At 56.5% G+C, this 14,669-nt stretch overlaps 2 protein-coding genes across 2 annotated transcripts; one reads left to right on the forward strand and one right to left on the reverse strand.

Moving 5' to 3' along the window:
- Window positions 1–72: 72 nt before the first annotated feature.
- On the forward strand, window positions 73–3,884 carry Prdx2 (peroxiredoxin 2). Its single transcript, XM_048342422.1, has 6 exons — window positions 73–176; window positions 704–808; window positions 898–1,051; window positions 1,553–1,675; window positions 1,801–1,931; window positions 3,552–3,884. The coding sequence occupies exons 2-6, from the start codon at window positions 706–708 to the stop codon at window positions 3,635–3,637; spliced, it is 597 nt and encodes a 198-aa protein (XP_048198379.1). The 5' UTR covers window positions 73–176; window positions 704–705; the 3' UTR covers window positions 3,638–3,884.
- A 3,226-nt stretch (window positions 3,885–7,110) lies between these two features.
- On the reverse strand, window positions 7,111–9,208 carry Junb (JunB proto-oncogene, AP-1 transcription factor subunit). Its single transcript, XM_048342424.1, has one exon. The coding sequence runs from the start codon at window positions 8,873–8,875 to the stop codon at window positions 7,823–7,825; it is 1,053 nt and encodes a 350-aa protein (XP_048198381.1). The 5' UTR covers window positions 8,876–9,208; the 3' UTR covers window positions 7,111–7,822.
- Window positions 9,209–14,669: the final 5,461 nt, after the last annotated feature.

Raw genomic sequence — 14,669 nt, forward strand, 5'->3', positions numbered from 1 at the left:
GCTCCCCCACCCCCGCCCGCACGGTGGACTCGTCCGCCCCGCCCACCTCCCCCCGCCCAGAGCACTGTGGTTCCGGCCGCGCATAAAAGGCTGGCGGAGCCCCTGCGCACTTGTGCTGAGAATTCTCCAGTGTATCTCTCTGCTCTCGTCTGTGTGTCCAGACCTGGTCCACGCAGGTATGCAAGCCCCCGAGTGCACCCCGATGTGGGGGCTCTCCTCGCTTCGCGCATTTCTGGCGCTTTGGGGAATCTCAGGACTGGTCTTTTGTTTTCCATCCACCATGGTGGCCCGCCTTTGTCCTTGCGGGGGGGGAAACCGAGGCCGGAGTCTGGAAGTACAGGCCCGATTGTCGGGCTCCCAGCCCCCCTCCATCCCTCGGGTTCTCGCCATTTTTTTTTCCCTCTAAACTGGAGATTTTGCGCCACTGCGCTCCGGTCCCCTCGCTACTGAGGAGCCTGCTGGCCACGGCGCCGGTCACCCACTCGATCGAGTTAGGGGGGCGGGTCCCCCCGCAGCCTGCGGGCCTTGCTGGCCGGGTCCCGGGAGGGGGAGGTGAGCAAGGCATTTTCCGCCGCCCAGACTCTCTAATCGGACCCGGCACGCATCGTGACCTTGGGAAGGGAGGACAAAGGGTCTGCTTTCCCGCGCCTCCCTTCCCCGCCCCCTCCGCGTGCACTGATCAGGCGGGGGTCTCGGCTTGCAGTCATGGCCTCCGGCAACGCATCCATTGGAAAACCCGCTCCGGACTTCACGGCCACCGCCGTGGTGGATGGCGCCTTCAAGGAGGTCAAGCTTTCGGATTACAGAGGTGATGGCTGGGCCTGGTGGGGGTCCTGCCTGGAGGGGGGCGGGGGTAGCTGGGGGCGGGGCCCTAACTTCGGATGAATCTGCTCCCAGGGAAGTACGTAGTCCTCTTTTTCTACCCATTGGACTTCACTTTTGTGTGCCCCACGGAGATCATCGCCTTCAGCGAACATGCCGAAGACTTCCGAAAACTGGGCTGTGAGGTCCTGGGCGTCTCTGTCGACTCTCAGTTTACCCATCTGGCCTGGTATGAGCAAGAGGGTGTATTTCAACCCACACCGTTGGGCTTTGCCTAGTGCCTTTCTCTCCCCATCTGAAAAGAATGGAAATAATGACACCTGGGCTACTAACAAGGTTGACAGTAATTAGAACTTGGCAACTAGTTGCATTGCCTTCGAGTTGAAGATGTTTTATCTCCCTGAGTTCTCAGGAGAGAGAACTTAATTCTTGGAGGTATAGACTTAATGTTTACTAACTGAAGAGCCGGGCCTCGGGGTCGAGGGTAGAAGAGGCTCGTAGTTCTTCACGTGGACTCTCTACTGCTGATGCTGGGGGGATTCTCCCCAGCTGCACTGCCCCCAACCCCTAGGGTGGGGTGGGTGGGGTTCCTGGAGCCTGCTTTTGGTCCCCTTTATCTCTTGCCTCCAGCACCCCCACTCAAGCCCTTATCATACAAAGACCCACAGTGTCAGGATCCTACTAGGTCTGGCATTTTGGGGTTGCTCAACCCTGTCTTCTCCCTCCACAGGATCAACACCCCCCGGAAAGAGGGAGGCTTGGGCCCGTTGAACATCCCCCTACTTGCCGATGTGACCAGAAGCTTGTCCCTTAGTTATGGCGTGTTGAAAAATGATGAAGGCATCGCCTACAGGTATGTGGTACTTCAGCCCAGTTTAGGGAACCCCTATCCCCAGGATGGACGACCATTGAGGGGGGGCAGGGGGGTGACTGTGTTCTCTTTCCCTGGCTCCTCACTATAAGCCCTCTTGTCTTCAGGGGTCTCTTCATCATCGATAGCAAGGGTGTGCTTCGTCAGATCACTGTCAATGACTTGCCCGTGGGGCGCTCAGTAGAAGAGGCTCTGCGTCTGGTCCAGGCCTTCCAGTACACAGATGAGCATGGGGAAGGTGAGTACTTCTGCACATGGGTGTTCACAATGGCTAGACCCACCTCCGCTCCTCCCTGCCTGTCAGTCAAGTGGATTGACAGGTAGGCGGCTGCCTGCTCTAGTCTCTAGAAGTCCATAAAAGATTCAGGGAGGCGGCTGGAAATGTGGCTTAGTGGTAGAGTGCTTGTTTGCCTAGCATGCATGAAACCCTGGGTTCCATTTCTCAGCACCAGAAAAAGCTGGAAGTGGCGCTGTGGCTCAAGAGGTAGAGTGCTAGCCTTGAGCAAAAAGAAGCCAGGGACAGTGCTCTGGTAGGATTGGCAAAAAAAAAAATACATTAAAAAAAAAGATTCCTGGGGCTGGGGATATAGCCTAGTGGCAAGAGTGCCTGCCTCGGTTCTAGGCCCTAGGCCTAGGCCCTAGGTTCGATTCCCCAGCACCACATATACTGAAAACGGCCAGAAGCGGCGCTGTGGCTCAAGCGGCAGAGTGCTAGCCTTGAGCGGGAAGAAGCCAGGGACAGTGCTCAGGCCCTGAGTCCAAGGCCCAGGACTGGCAAAAAAAAAAAAAAAAAAGATTCCTGAGCTGGAAATATGGCCTAGTAGGCCTAGTAGTAAGGTGCTTGCCTTGTACACATGAAGCCCTGGGTTCAATTCCTCAGCACCACATATGTAGAAAAAAGCCGGAAGTGGCACTGTGGCTCAAGAGGTAGAGTGCTAGCCTTGAGCGAAAAGAAGCCAGGGACAGTGCTCAGGCCCTGAGTCCACACCCCAGGACTGGAAACAAAAACAACAAAAAAAGATTCCTTATCTGCAGGAAGTATCTAGGCTAGAGGAGACACCTACATACAAAGCTTGGACACTGTTAAAACTCTGTAAAAATTTCTTATGAAATTGTGTCTCAGTTTGAAAATATAATTGGAGACAGGCACCGGTGGCTCAAGCCTAGCTAGTAATCCTAGCTACTTAGGAGGAGGATGAGATCTGAGGGTCTGGTTTGAAGGCAGCCCAAGCAGGAAAGTCTGCGAGAACTCTTATCTCCAATTAACCACCAGAAAACTGGAAGTTGCGCTGTGGCTCAAGTGGTAGAGCACTAGCCAGCCTTGAGCTGAAGAGCTCAGGGACAGGGCCCAGGCCCAGAGTTCAAACCCCATAACTGAAAAAGAAGAGAGAGAGAGAATATAATTAGAACACACTACCTCTCTTTTCAGTGTCAGAAAAGAACCAAAACCTCACATGCTAAGCAAGTGAGCAGCCTGGCCCCAGCCTAATGGGACTACTTTTCCTTCAGCTGGGAATGAAGTAGAAAGGGGATTAAAAGGTATTTTTTTTTTTTTAACCAAACACTGGATAGTGAAGAAAAACAACTGGAAAATCCTGTTGCTCTCAGGAAGTAAAGGAAGGAAGATCACAGTTTGGGCTCCGCCTTAGGTAAAAAATGAGACCATTGTCTGGAGAAAACACAGAGTAGAAGAGAGAAGGGAGGGAGGGAAGAAAAAGAGAAGAAAGGAAGGAAATAACTGCTGGTAGGTGTGAAAGGCTTTTTCAGACATATATGTTCTGTAGCCCAGTCCTGTTTTGCCTTTTGTCCCCTGACTCCAAGTCTGGAGCCTGTCATTTTGTGTCCTTTAATCTTTCAGTCTGTCCAGCTGGCTGGAAGCCTGGCAGTGACACCATCAAGCCCAATGTGGAAGACAGCAAGGAATACTTCTCCAAACACAACTAAAGGGGCAGACCCATAGTGAGCATCTCTTCTTGGGTCCCAGCTGTGCCCCCACCTGGATGTCCTGTGCTGGCCCAGAAAAGTGCAGCCCTGGGCCCTTAAGCTCTCATAGTCTGAGGGAAAACTGGAAGACTTCTCCCCCACATGGGGATCTGGTGACTAGTTGACCCCCCCCCCTCCCTTTCTGGAGCCCATCTAGCTGGGCACAGGTCTGTAGGTGACCAATAAAAGTATTAGGGACAAATGTGAATCTGGTGTGCTTTGTCTGCCGGTGCTCTGTCCACGTCCAACCCTCCCCCCACCACCACCACACACACACACACATACAACTTCTCACATTGACCTGAAAATTGACCCTGTGGTTGCTGATCTTCACCACAGGGTGGCGACCTTACTTCATGCACCTGCTGTTTACTTGGCCATGCTGGTCGCACCCATTTCTTCCCACAGGATTTAGCATTCAAATGTTCTGTTAACAGCTGTAATCTTCCCTGAGTGTATGTGTGTGTGTGTTGGTCTTAGGGCTTGAACTCTGGGCCCAGGTGCTGTCCCTGAGCTTTTGTACTTAAGGCTTAGTAGCTCTCCCATTTGAGCCATAGCTCCAGGCTTTTGTGGTGGTTACTTGCTATAAAGGGTTTCACTGGCTTTAATGCCCAGGCTACCTAACAACCTCATACCTCAGATATCAGCCTCCTGAGTAGGTAGGACTACAGGTATGAGCCACTGGTACCTGGCTTCTGGGTCTCGATTGGATAAGGCTAAAAGACTACCCCAAGCTGCCCACTTGTAGCTGCAGTGGAATTCTTTTTTTTTTTTTTTTTTTTTTGCCAGTCCTGGGGCTTGGACTCAGGTCCTGAGCACTGTCCCTGGCTTCTTTTGCTCAAGGCCAGCACTCTGCCACTTGAGCCCCAGCGCCACTTCTGGCCATTTTCTGTATATGTGGTGTTGGGGAATTGAACCCAGGGCCTCATGTATACGAGGCAAGCATTCTTGCCACTAGGCCATATCCCCAGCCCAGCAGTGGAATTCTTAAGGGTTAGGTGTTAGAGCAAGACAGCTCCTAGACATTTGATAGATGAAATGCATGTTTAAGCAAGTGACTGCCTCTCTGGGTCCCAATTTCCTTTCCAGAAAACATGATTAATGTGTGTGTGTGTGTGTGTGTGTGTGTGTGTGTGTGCTAGCACTGGTGTTTGAACTCTCACTCACCTCTGGTGCTAGGACTTGAGCCACACCTCCAGTCCAGCATTTTATTGACCAATTGGATTAGTGATAAAGTCTTGGAATTTTCTTCCTTGGCTGGCTTCAAATCCCCAAACCTCTTGAACAGCTAGGATTATAGAAGTAAGCTGCTCAGCCTTCTCTACGTGTGTGTGTGTGTGTGTGTGTGTGTGTGTGTGCTGTGCTGTGCTGATCCTGGAGTTTCAACTCAGGGCAAGGACACCTTCCCTAAGCATTTTTGCTCAAGGCTACCGCCCTACCATTTGAGTCACAGCTCCATTTCCAACTTGGGTGTTTTAATTGAAGATAAGTGTCTCTGGCTTTCCAGCCTGAGGTGGATTGGAATTGTGATCATTAGATCTCTGCCTCTGGAGTAGCTAGGGTTACAGGCATGAGCCATTTTTAAAGCAGAGTCTATATTTATCCTAAGCTAGCCTCAGTTCTCAGTCTTCTTGCTTCAGACTCCCAAGGGTTGCTAGGATAACAGGCATACTACTTCTGAAAGGTACGCACACATCCCTTGGAAATTTTTGTCCCTTTCCCTATCCCTGCCTCCTATACTGGGGACCAAACCTAGGGCCTCCCTGGCCTGCTAGGGGCATGCTCTACCTTGAGCTACGTCTCCAGCTCCCTGTCCCCCCATTTCCCCTCCCCCCAAATTACTCTCTTTCCAAAGCCCCTGCATGTTCTCTCTTAGCCTCCTCATCTACCTGCCTTAGTTCATTGCATTCCTAGCACAAGTCTTTATAGTTCTCCCTCAGGCCAATGGTGTGGCTACAGGGACTTCGCATGTGCCATTCTCTGCCCAGAAGGCTGTTTGGGTCCTCACTCTTTCAAATAGATCAGCAGAAAATTGACAGTGCAGTTTAACCCCCAAACAGTGCTACCTAGACCTGTTTTTCTTCTTCCTACCCAGCCTTTACCACTTTATCCAAATCATGTTTGTTGTTGGTTTGCCATGGTTCAGGCTGTGTCTCCTGGAACTTAATTGTACAGGGAGGGTTTTTTGGTGGTGGTGGTAGTGGTGGTTTTTGTTTTTGTTTTGTTTTGAAGTAGCTAATTTGTGTGATCCTAGCTAATCAGAAGGCTGAGACCTGAGGATCATGCCTTGAAGTCAGCCAGGGCAGAGAAGTCCCTAAGACTCCTCCAACCAGTAAAAAGCCAGAAGCAGACAGACATGTGGTTCAAGTGAGTTACAGTTGTAAGCCAGAGATTGAGAGCCTGAGTCAAATACAGCACTGGCAGGCGCAAGGAAAGAGAGAGAGAGAGGAAGAGAAAGACCCCCTGCCTCAGCTTCCTGAGTGCTAGGGTTACAGGCGTGCACCACCAGGCTCAGCACTTTTTGGCACGTATGTGTGGGCTGGATGTTGAACACACAGTTTCTCTTTGCACAGGCTTAGGCACCTTATCTCGGAACGACACCCAAGCCCACCCAGTGTTTTATATGTGCATTGATGTATGTGTCTTTGATCTCCATTCCACCTGGGAGGGGAGGGGGATTGATACACACCCACCCACACACACACACCCACCCACACCACACACACACACACACACACACACACACACACACACACACACACACACACACACACACACACTGCTCTGGAGTCGGTTTTCCAGCCTCAGATCCAGGCAGACGCCATTGGGCAAACCCAGCAGTTCTCACCTCCTCAGCCCCAGCTGCGCCCAAAGACCCAAGCAGCCGCCGCCCTGGCAGGACCAGACCTGGCAGTCGCCCTGCCCGGGGCCTGGCACCCGGGAGGGGAAGCTGGCAGGCGGGCGCCGCCCTTCCTGGCGGGGGCTGGGGAGGGCCGCGTCCGCAGCGACGCTCCGGCTGCAGCCAGCCTCCGCCCGGGTCAATCGCACGGACCGGGTGTGGGCGCCAGCCTGTGGAAGGGAGGTGAGGGAGTGGCTCCCGGGGCCCCCAGAGATCGCAGCCCGCCCACCGCGGGCGCTCTGGATCCAGGCCTGGGGCTTTCCGGGCCCAGACAACCGCCCGCTCGGGAAAATCCCGGCCCCCTTCCCGGCGCCGCGGCTTTGCCGGGCAGAGCTGGGGTGGGTAGGGGGAGGGGAGGGGAGGAGATTCCCGGAATCTGCCCAGAGACCGCCGTGGCGTCACTGAGCAGAATCGGCCCATATATGGGCATCGCTTCCGCTGCGTCAGCGGGGAAAGCCCCGGCGCGGGGGGGGGGGGATTGGGCGGGGCCGCGCAGGCGCACTCTGCATCCTGCACTAGGCAGCTTGTCCCGGGGTCCTGCTGGACCGGCCGCGGTCACCGCCGCCGCCTCTGGAGATTGGGAACGCTGTGGAGGGCTGGAGGCTTGCGCTGGATCTTACGATGCCTGGACAAAGCTGACGAAGGGCCCCAAACAGGACCCACAAAAGCATTAGCCCACTGCTGTCCGTCCCTCCACCCTCCTGGCTTGGAAAAAATGACCACAAAATTTAATAAAGAACCTTTTTTTTTTTTACTTAAATAGATTCAATAAAAAGAACAACAAACGCACGCATACACACAAACACATCTTAAAATAAACTCTTTGAGAGAGCAAGTTCGTGTTTCTTTTCCACAGTACGGTGCAGGGGGGCAGTGGGGAGGAGGGCAGGGGGCGGGGGTCCTCTCCCTAGTGTCCCATCGGGCTTGAGTACCGGGCAGCGGGGCCAGCTCCACTGCGATCGCCCCCCTCCTCCTTCTCCCCCTGTTAAATACACAAATATATTATATTCAATATGAATTGAGTCTGTTTCCAACAGAAAAAAAAATTAAAAAATGTTGAAGGAGAGGTGGAATCCTGTAAACGTCGAGGTGGAAGGAGTGGGCGCAGCGTGGGCAAGCCCGAGTCCAGTGTGGTTGGCGAAGCCCTGGGGTCTCAGGGCCGGGCCACCTCCGTGCCCCTTGTCCCCAGTGGGCAGCGTGGAGTGCGCGTAGCCGTCCAGGCAGGGGAGGGGGTACCTGGGGGGCGCTCAGAAGGCGTGTCCCTTGACCCCCAGCAGCAGCTGGCAGCCGTTGCTGACGTGGGTCATGACCTTCTGTTTGAGCTGGGCCACTTGCTCCCGGAGGACGCCGGCGGTGCTGGACAGCCCCGCGTTCTCCGCCTTGAGGGTCTTCACCTTGTCCTCCAGGCGCGCGATGCGCTCCAGCTTCCGCTTCCGGCACTTGGTGGCCGCCAGCCGGTTCCGCAGCCGCTTGCGCTCCACTTTGATGCGCTCCTGGTCTTCCATGTTGATCGGGGACACGGGTGGCGTGGCGTCGCGGCTGCGAGCCTCGGGCACGGTCTGTGGTTCCTCCTTAAAGGCCGAGGCGCCGCGCCCCAAGCCCAGCTGTGCGGGGTGGCCCCCGGCAAAGGGTGGAGCGTGTGGGAGGTAGCTGATGGTGGCCGTCGGGTAGGAACTCCCGGTCCCGACGGCGGCGCCGGCACCCCCGGAGGGAGCCGACGCCGGGGGGTAGTTGCTGAGGTTGGTATAGACGGGAGGCGGCTCCGGGCCGGCGTAGACGCCCCCGGGACCGGCGGGGGGAGCCCCACTGGCGCCCAGGGACACGTTGGGGGGCGTCACGTGGTTCATCTTGTGCAGGTCGTCCAGGGCTTTGACAAAGCCGTCGGCGAAACCCTCCTGCTCCTCGGTGACGCCGCCGCTCCCCGCGCCCCCCGCGCCTCCACCGGTGCCACCCCCGCGGGAGTAGAAGTACTGTCCCGGGGGCGTGGGCGTCGTCGTGATCACGCCGTTACTGTTGGGGACGATCAGGCGCTCCAGCTCGGAAGAGGCGAGCTTCAGAGACGCGCCCGTATCCGAACCCTGACCGGAAAAGTAGCTGCCGGCCGCACCGCCCTCGGGGCCCGGGCCGCGCGCCCCCGGCGCTTTGAGACCTCGGTAGGGATCCGCCAAATTGAGCGCCAGGCTGGGTTTCAGGAGTTTGTAGTCGTGGAGAGAGAGGCCACCTGGGGTCCGACCGTATCCCGCCGCCGCCGCTGCGTACGAGTCGTCGTGGTAGAAAGGCTGTTCCATTTTAGTACACATCCGGGCGGCCCGGGAGGTCTGGGAAGGGTCTCCGCGGGGCCGTCCCGGGCCCGCGCTGCGGCGATCGGCTCCGCGGCCCTTGGCTGGATCCTCCCCCGCGCCTCCCCGCTCGGTGTCCGGTCGCGCGTTTCTCCCCGGGAGGGGGGGGGCTCGGTACCCACCGAGAGCGGTCGGGGCCTGGCGCGAACGCTCTGCGGGGCTGTCTTCCCGGGCCCCTCCTGTCCTCTTCGGGTGCGTTCGATGGCTCAGCGTCGCTTCTCCCCGACCCTGCTCACCGGTTTCCCAGCAGAGCTCCGCCGCTGGCCTGGCCGCCCTCAAGGTCCCAGCCGCTCAGCCCGAACCCCAAGCTTTTATACCGCGTTTGTCAGCTGCGGAAGTGCGCTCTGATTGGCCGGAGCCGGAGCCGGGCCCCCGCGCCCCCCTTCGGGAGCGTGGGGAAGGGGAGGAGGCGGCTCGCGTCACTGTCAGGAAGCGCGTGTCCTTGTAAACAGCGGCCACGGGCCGGGTGGCTCGGCGCGGCTGCAGGGGGAGGGGCTCCAGGGACCCCGGAGTACGTGTGAAGAGGGGTGCTGGTGGCTGTAGACACATGGGGGTTGGGGAGGCACCTGAGGGAGGGGAAAGATTCCCATAGACTATACCGAGACGGATGTGAGGAACTGGCATTAGAGATGGGGAAAAGGGGGTATCAGGTCTGAGGGACCCGGAGTAGCTGAGATTGTAGAACAGGACAGACAGACCATACACTAGAAGGCACCCTGCCCCCCCCCCCCCAAAAAAAAAAGCCTGGGAAGAAAAGTTACAGGTAGATTGGAAGGAGATCTCCAACGCAAGAATTAACTAGGGGAAGGGGAGACATCCCAGACTGGGGAGGGGGTGGGGGGGACTGAAGGTCTGAAATTCCAGAGGTGGGTCAGGAGAAGGGGCTGAGGGTTGCTTTATAAATAAGGGTTCTCAAGAGTCCGAACTGTGGGCTCCTTCCTCAATGGGAAGGGGCCAGGATACTTAGATATACAGAGAGTGAGCAAAGGTCCTAGGGTTACTGAGATAAAATGTATAGGGTGTAGAGGATAGGGATGTGTCTGCGATCCCATCTTGGGAACTAAAAGGAAAATGACAGAATGGCAGAGGGGTACCTAATGAGGACAGGACCGAAAAAGGGTCTCTCTCTCTGTCTCTGTCTGTCTGTCTGTCTCTCTCTCTCTCCCTCCTTCCCTCTCTCTCTCTCCCTCCCTCTCTCTCTCTCTTTTGTGGGTGACCCCCCCCCCGCACCTGTATACTCTGTCCCCCTATATCAAAGCCCTCCACTAGTAGTCACCCTGGGCTGGCCCGATGTCGTGCCAGATCCTGGGGCCTGGACCCAGTCGGACGGCCGGGGCGCGGTCGCCCAACCCCACTCCCTTCCTTAGAAACAGGCTGTGGAGGCAGGAAGTGTGGCAACAGCCCCGAGGGGGGGAAAAAAAGAGCCCGGCCCTGTCTCCGTCACTCCGATCCTCGGGGACCGCGCGCCCCCGCCCTGAGTCCCGCGGCTTTCTGCGCTCGGGAAGAGAAACCTAGGCAAGTGACCTCCGCGGAGGGGCGCGGATCACACACAGCCACAGAGGCCCACCAGCCACCTTCTCCCCCATTCCTCCATTAGTGGTTCCGCCCGTAGCTCCCGCAGGCGACCGCGAAGGCTGGCTGAGCTTGGACTGTTCCATTGGACCGCCAAAGGAGGGGGTGATGCAGCAGGACAGGGATGCCGCAGGAGAGCGGGGCCTGGTCGCTATGGCAACAGGCTGGAGTCGGCGGGCAGGACCAGGGGCGGAGCGACCCCCGGAGTTTCTCCCCAACGCCCATATTAGGGCACAGGAAGGGGTGGGATCAGCGTTTTGTCCTAGGGCCAGGAGCCAGAAGCTGGGGTAGTTGCCAGGTCCCAGGGCGCGCCCAGGCCCCCGGACGGCTAGTCCCGACCAGCCCCGGCCGCCACCCCCGAGGCCCCCACGGCGGCCTGGCTCGGCCCCACCCAGCCGCTTTGGGGCGGCGTCCTGCCAGGCCCGGCCCGCCCTGACCCAGTCTGGCAGGTCCGCGCCTGCCCTAGGGCCTGGGTCGGACTTCGCCCTCGGCCCGATGGGGCGAGGAGGGGGCGGGCTGATGCCTCCTGACGTCCCAGGCGCCTGGGCGGGCTGGCACGGCGGTGCCTCCCTCCTTCCTTGGGCAGGCTGCCCTTTTCTTTTGCCACAGGATCTTTTTTTTTTTTTTTTTTTTTTGCCAGTCCTGGGGCTTGTACTCAGGGCCTGAGCACTGTCCCTGGCTTCTTTTTGCTCAATGCTAGCACTCTGCCACTTGAGCCACAGCGCCACTTCTGGCCGTTTTCTGTATATGTGGTGCTGGGAAATTGAACCCAGGGCCTCATGTATACGAAGCAAGCACTCTTGCCACTAGGCCATATCCCCAGCCCCTGCCACAGGATCTTAAGACCTCTTCTCCTTGTTCCCCTTGGTAGCTGGGTACCCCTTTCCCGTGTGGACCAGGAGCCTCATTCCCACTTTAGTTAGTAGGTGCCACCATCCATCCAGAGTACCTAGACGGAACCCTTCCCCTCCCCAGGTGTTACCCTCGGCTGAGGGCTCCCTTCCTTCTCCAGTCAAATGGCACCAGGAAATCCAATGGAAGGTGAGGGAACCCACAGCCCCTTCCCTAGGAAGAAGAGTACTGTGGTTAAATAATGAGACTAAGAAGTCTAATCTGAAGCTAGACTTCAGATGGACTTCCAAGCAGCACCTGAGCCCCTAGAACAAGAGGTGCCAGGCCCCATCTCTCCCTCTTTCTCAACCTTCCAAGGCCTCTGACCTAGGAGATGATGGAAGCTTCTTTCGGGTACTGAGAGGCTAGCTGGGGGACAGACAAGGGCTTGGGGGAGTTCACCAAGTGTGGGGGAGAGAAGGAAAGAGAGAGTCGAAAGAGAAACCGACAAATGGGGGCAAGGGGAAGTCCAGCCCAATAGGGGCAAAGGCCCTTGAGGAAGAAGATCCCAGAAGCCTCTGGGGGGTTATCCCAGCCTCCTAGCCTTTGGAGGATCTCTGTGAGCCCTAAGGGCCCACTCCCTTTTCCCCCTTGCTCAGATGGCTCCCTTCCCCCACCCCAGTCTCAAGGGAGATTCCAGAGGCCGCTGAGTCTGGCGGGCACTTTGCCAGGCCTGTGTCTCCTGCTCATGCTAATAACTAGAGCTGGCCTTGCCCGCAGGGGCAGCAGCAGGCAGCGTTGGGGGTTGGGCAGGGCAACCAGGAGGGTAGCACCTTTGGGAAGTCATCCTGCTGGTCCCACAGGGCAGAAGCCCAATATTCAGCCACTCACGGGCAGTGCCAGGCTGGTCAAGGCAGAAGCCTTAGAGAGGGTCCAGGGAGAGGGCAAAGACCTAGCAAGCCAGAATTTGCTGAATGAGGGTGTGGGGGGAGGGGATATTGAGATACCTACAGCAATGAATGGGATGGGGTGACATGCAGACAGACTAGGAGACTCAGAGACACTTAAGACAGGCTGAGAAATAGTAATTATTATTTTAATAGCTAACACTTACATGATCCTGACCATGTACCAGACACTGTTCTAAAGTGGATTGTGTAAAATAAGTTACTGGTTGCCTGTGAAATCCCCTGCTGTTTACAACTGCCAGTAACAAAGGAGAAACTGAGGCACAGGAAATTAAGGAACACATACCTAATATGCCAGAGCTAGAAGTATTAAAGTAGATCATTGAAGCTGTCCACTTTCCAGAGTATCAGCTGGATTATCTCAAGCAAAAGATTTATTTTTGGTCATGGGGCTTGAATGCAGGGCCAGGTGCTGTCCCTGAGCTTTTTTGCTGGAGGCTAGCACTTGGCTCGACCACTTTGAGTCACAGCTCCATTTCCGGTTTTCTGGTGGTTCGTTAGAGATAAGAGTCTTATGGACTTTCCTGCCCAGGCTGGCTTTGAACCGAGATCCTCAGATTTCCGCCTCTTGAGTAACTAGGATTACAGGCATGAGGCACTAGCACCTGGCTTTTGTTTTCTTTTTTTTTTTAAACTTCTCTTGTAGGGCTGGGAATTGAACCTAGAGCCTCACACATGCTCAGACAGGCATTCATGTAGCACCCACTGCATACTAAGAAGATCTTTTGGAAAAGTCTCCTTTGAGAGTTATGGGAAGAGGAGACATAGAGTTGGCCCTGCTGTTGGGGAAAGAGGGGGGAGTGCCCCCCCCCCAAGCATTCAGCTTGGGTGTTTTAGCAGGGGGTGTGGAAAGGGCCAGCCAGGGAGGGCGGGCCTGGCCAAGCTGGTGTAGCCGGTTCCAGGCCCCTGCCAGTCTCACCCTTGTGGCCTGGGCACCACCCCCTCACGCCGCCCTGCTGGCGCCAGGCCTGCCCGAAGTGAAGGGTGTGAGGATAGCCCCCTCCCCCTGCCTGGCCTGGGTGCCCAGACTGGCACCTGGACACTGCCTAGGCTCTGGAGCAGCACCTGGCTGGGTCCGGCTATGCCCAGCCTTCCACCCCAGCCTGGAGCTTGGGGAAGGGGGGTGGGGAACAGGATAAGGAGGAAGTTCATCCACCCCCACCCACAGATCTCTCTCTGGGGCTTTTGACTTTGGCATAAAGGGACTTCTCCTTCTTATAAATAGTCTGCTGACCCTCCTCTTCCTCCCCAGCCCCACTGACCGGTGAAACCTTCACCAGGAAGACTGGGCTGGGGGCTGCCGGTGAGTCAGGCAATGGGCAGGCCAGAGCGAGAACTCACAAGTCACAGCACCCAGCTTCCTTGGTCCCTGCCCCTGGGTGTGGACAGGCAGGCGGCTGGGCTAGAAGCAGCTGAGAATCAATCCCAGAAGCCTTCACCGCAGAACCCCCAACGGGCTTGTCACTTCCCCCTCCTACCTCTGTGGTTCTGGGGTCCCTCGCTCCCTCTCCCAGAGAGGAACCTGGCTCCTTTACTTGGATTTCTTTCTCTCTTCACGCTGACTCAGACAAGCACAGGGGGAGTTTCCCACGCAGCTGCTAAAAATCTTAGGGGGCCGTGAAGCATCAATGAACTCCCAGATACCCCCCTCTTTAGGAGGGATGTGATAAGAAAACAGGTCCACACCCCAGCAGGAGCCCAGCAGGGCCTCCCAGGGGGAAGTGGAGAAGCACTGGGAGGGAGAGAAGTGGGGTGTTGTCAGGGGAGAGGAAGTCGTAGGATCTCTGGGGAGGGACATATCCCTGTGCCCCCCCCCCCAGCCCGAACAGCATGTGGGGGGAGACAAAAGTGTGGTGGAGCAGCATGTGAGTTCTGTGGCTGGCCTGTTAGGGCGTGTGATCTGTGTGAGGCCTGTCTTGGGGCTGGTGTTTGTGTGTTGGCCCAACCCTGCAAGGGGTGTGGGGCCTGCATAGGGTTCTGTTCTGCTTCGTGTAGATTCAGAGTATGTATGCAAGCATGTGGGTCTATAGCATGGTCTGTGTGTGGTTTGTCTTTATGGATGGGTGTGTAGGCTGTGTGGAAGAGAGATACCTGGCTGATGTGTGTATGTGTGTGTGGTCTGTGGTTTTGAGTGTGTGTGTGTATGTGTGTGTGTAGTTCCTGAATAGGCTGTCTATGTGTGGTCTATGGCTGATCTGTGTATGTTTGTGCGTACATGTCAAAGAGAGATATAAAATGTGTGTGTTTGTATGTATAAGGTGCCACCAGCCTCTGTTGTGGTTCCTGTGTCCCTGTGTGTGTGAATGCTTGGCTCTGGCCACCTGTGCCTCTCTGTGCTGTCATGATCATTTCACCAGACCATATTCTAAGTCCATGGCATGTGT

The sequence above is a fragment of the Perognathus longimembris genome, chromosome 3 (genome assembly GCF_023159225.1).
Source record: "Perognathus longimembris pacificus isolate PPM17 chromosome 3, ASM2315922v1, whole genome shotgun sequence".
In the NCBI taxonomy this organism is placed as follows: domain Eukaryota; kingdom Metazoa; phylum Chordata; class Mammalia; order Rodentia; family Heteromyidae; genus Perognathus; species Perognathus longimembris.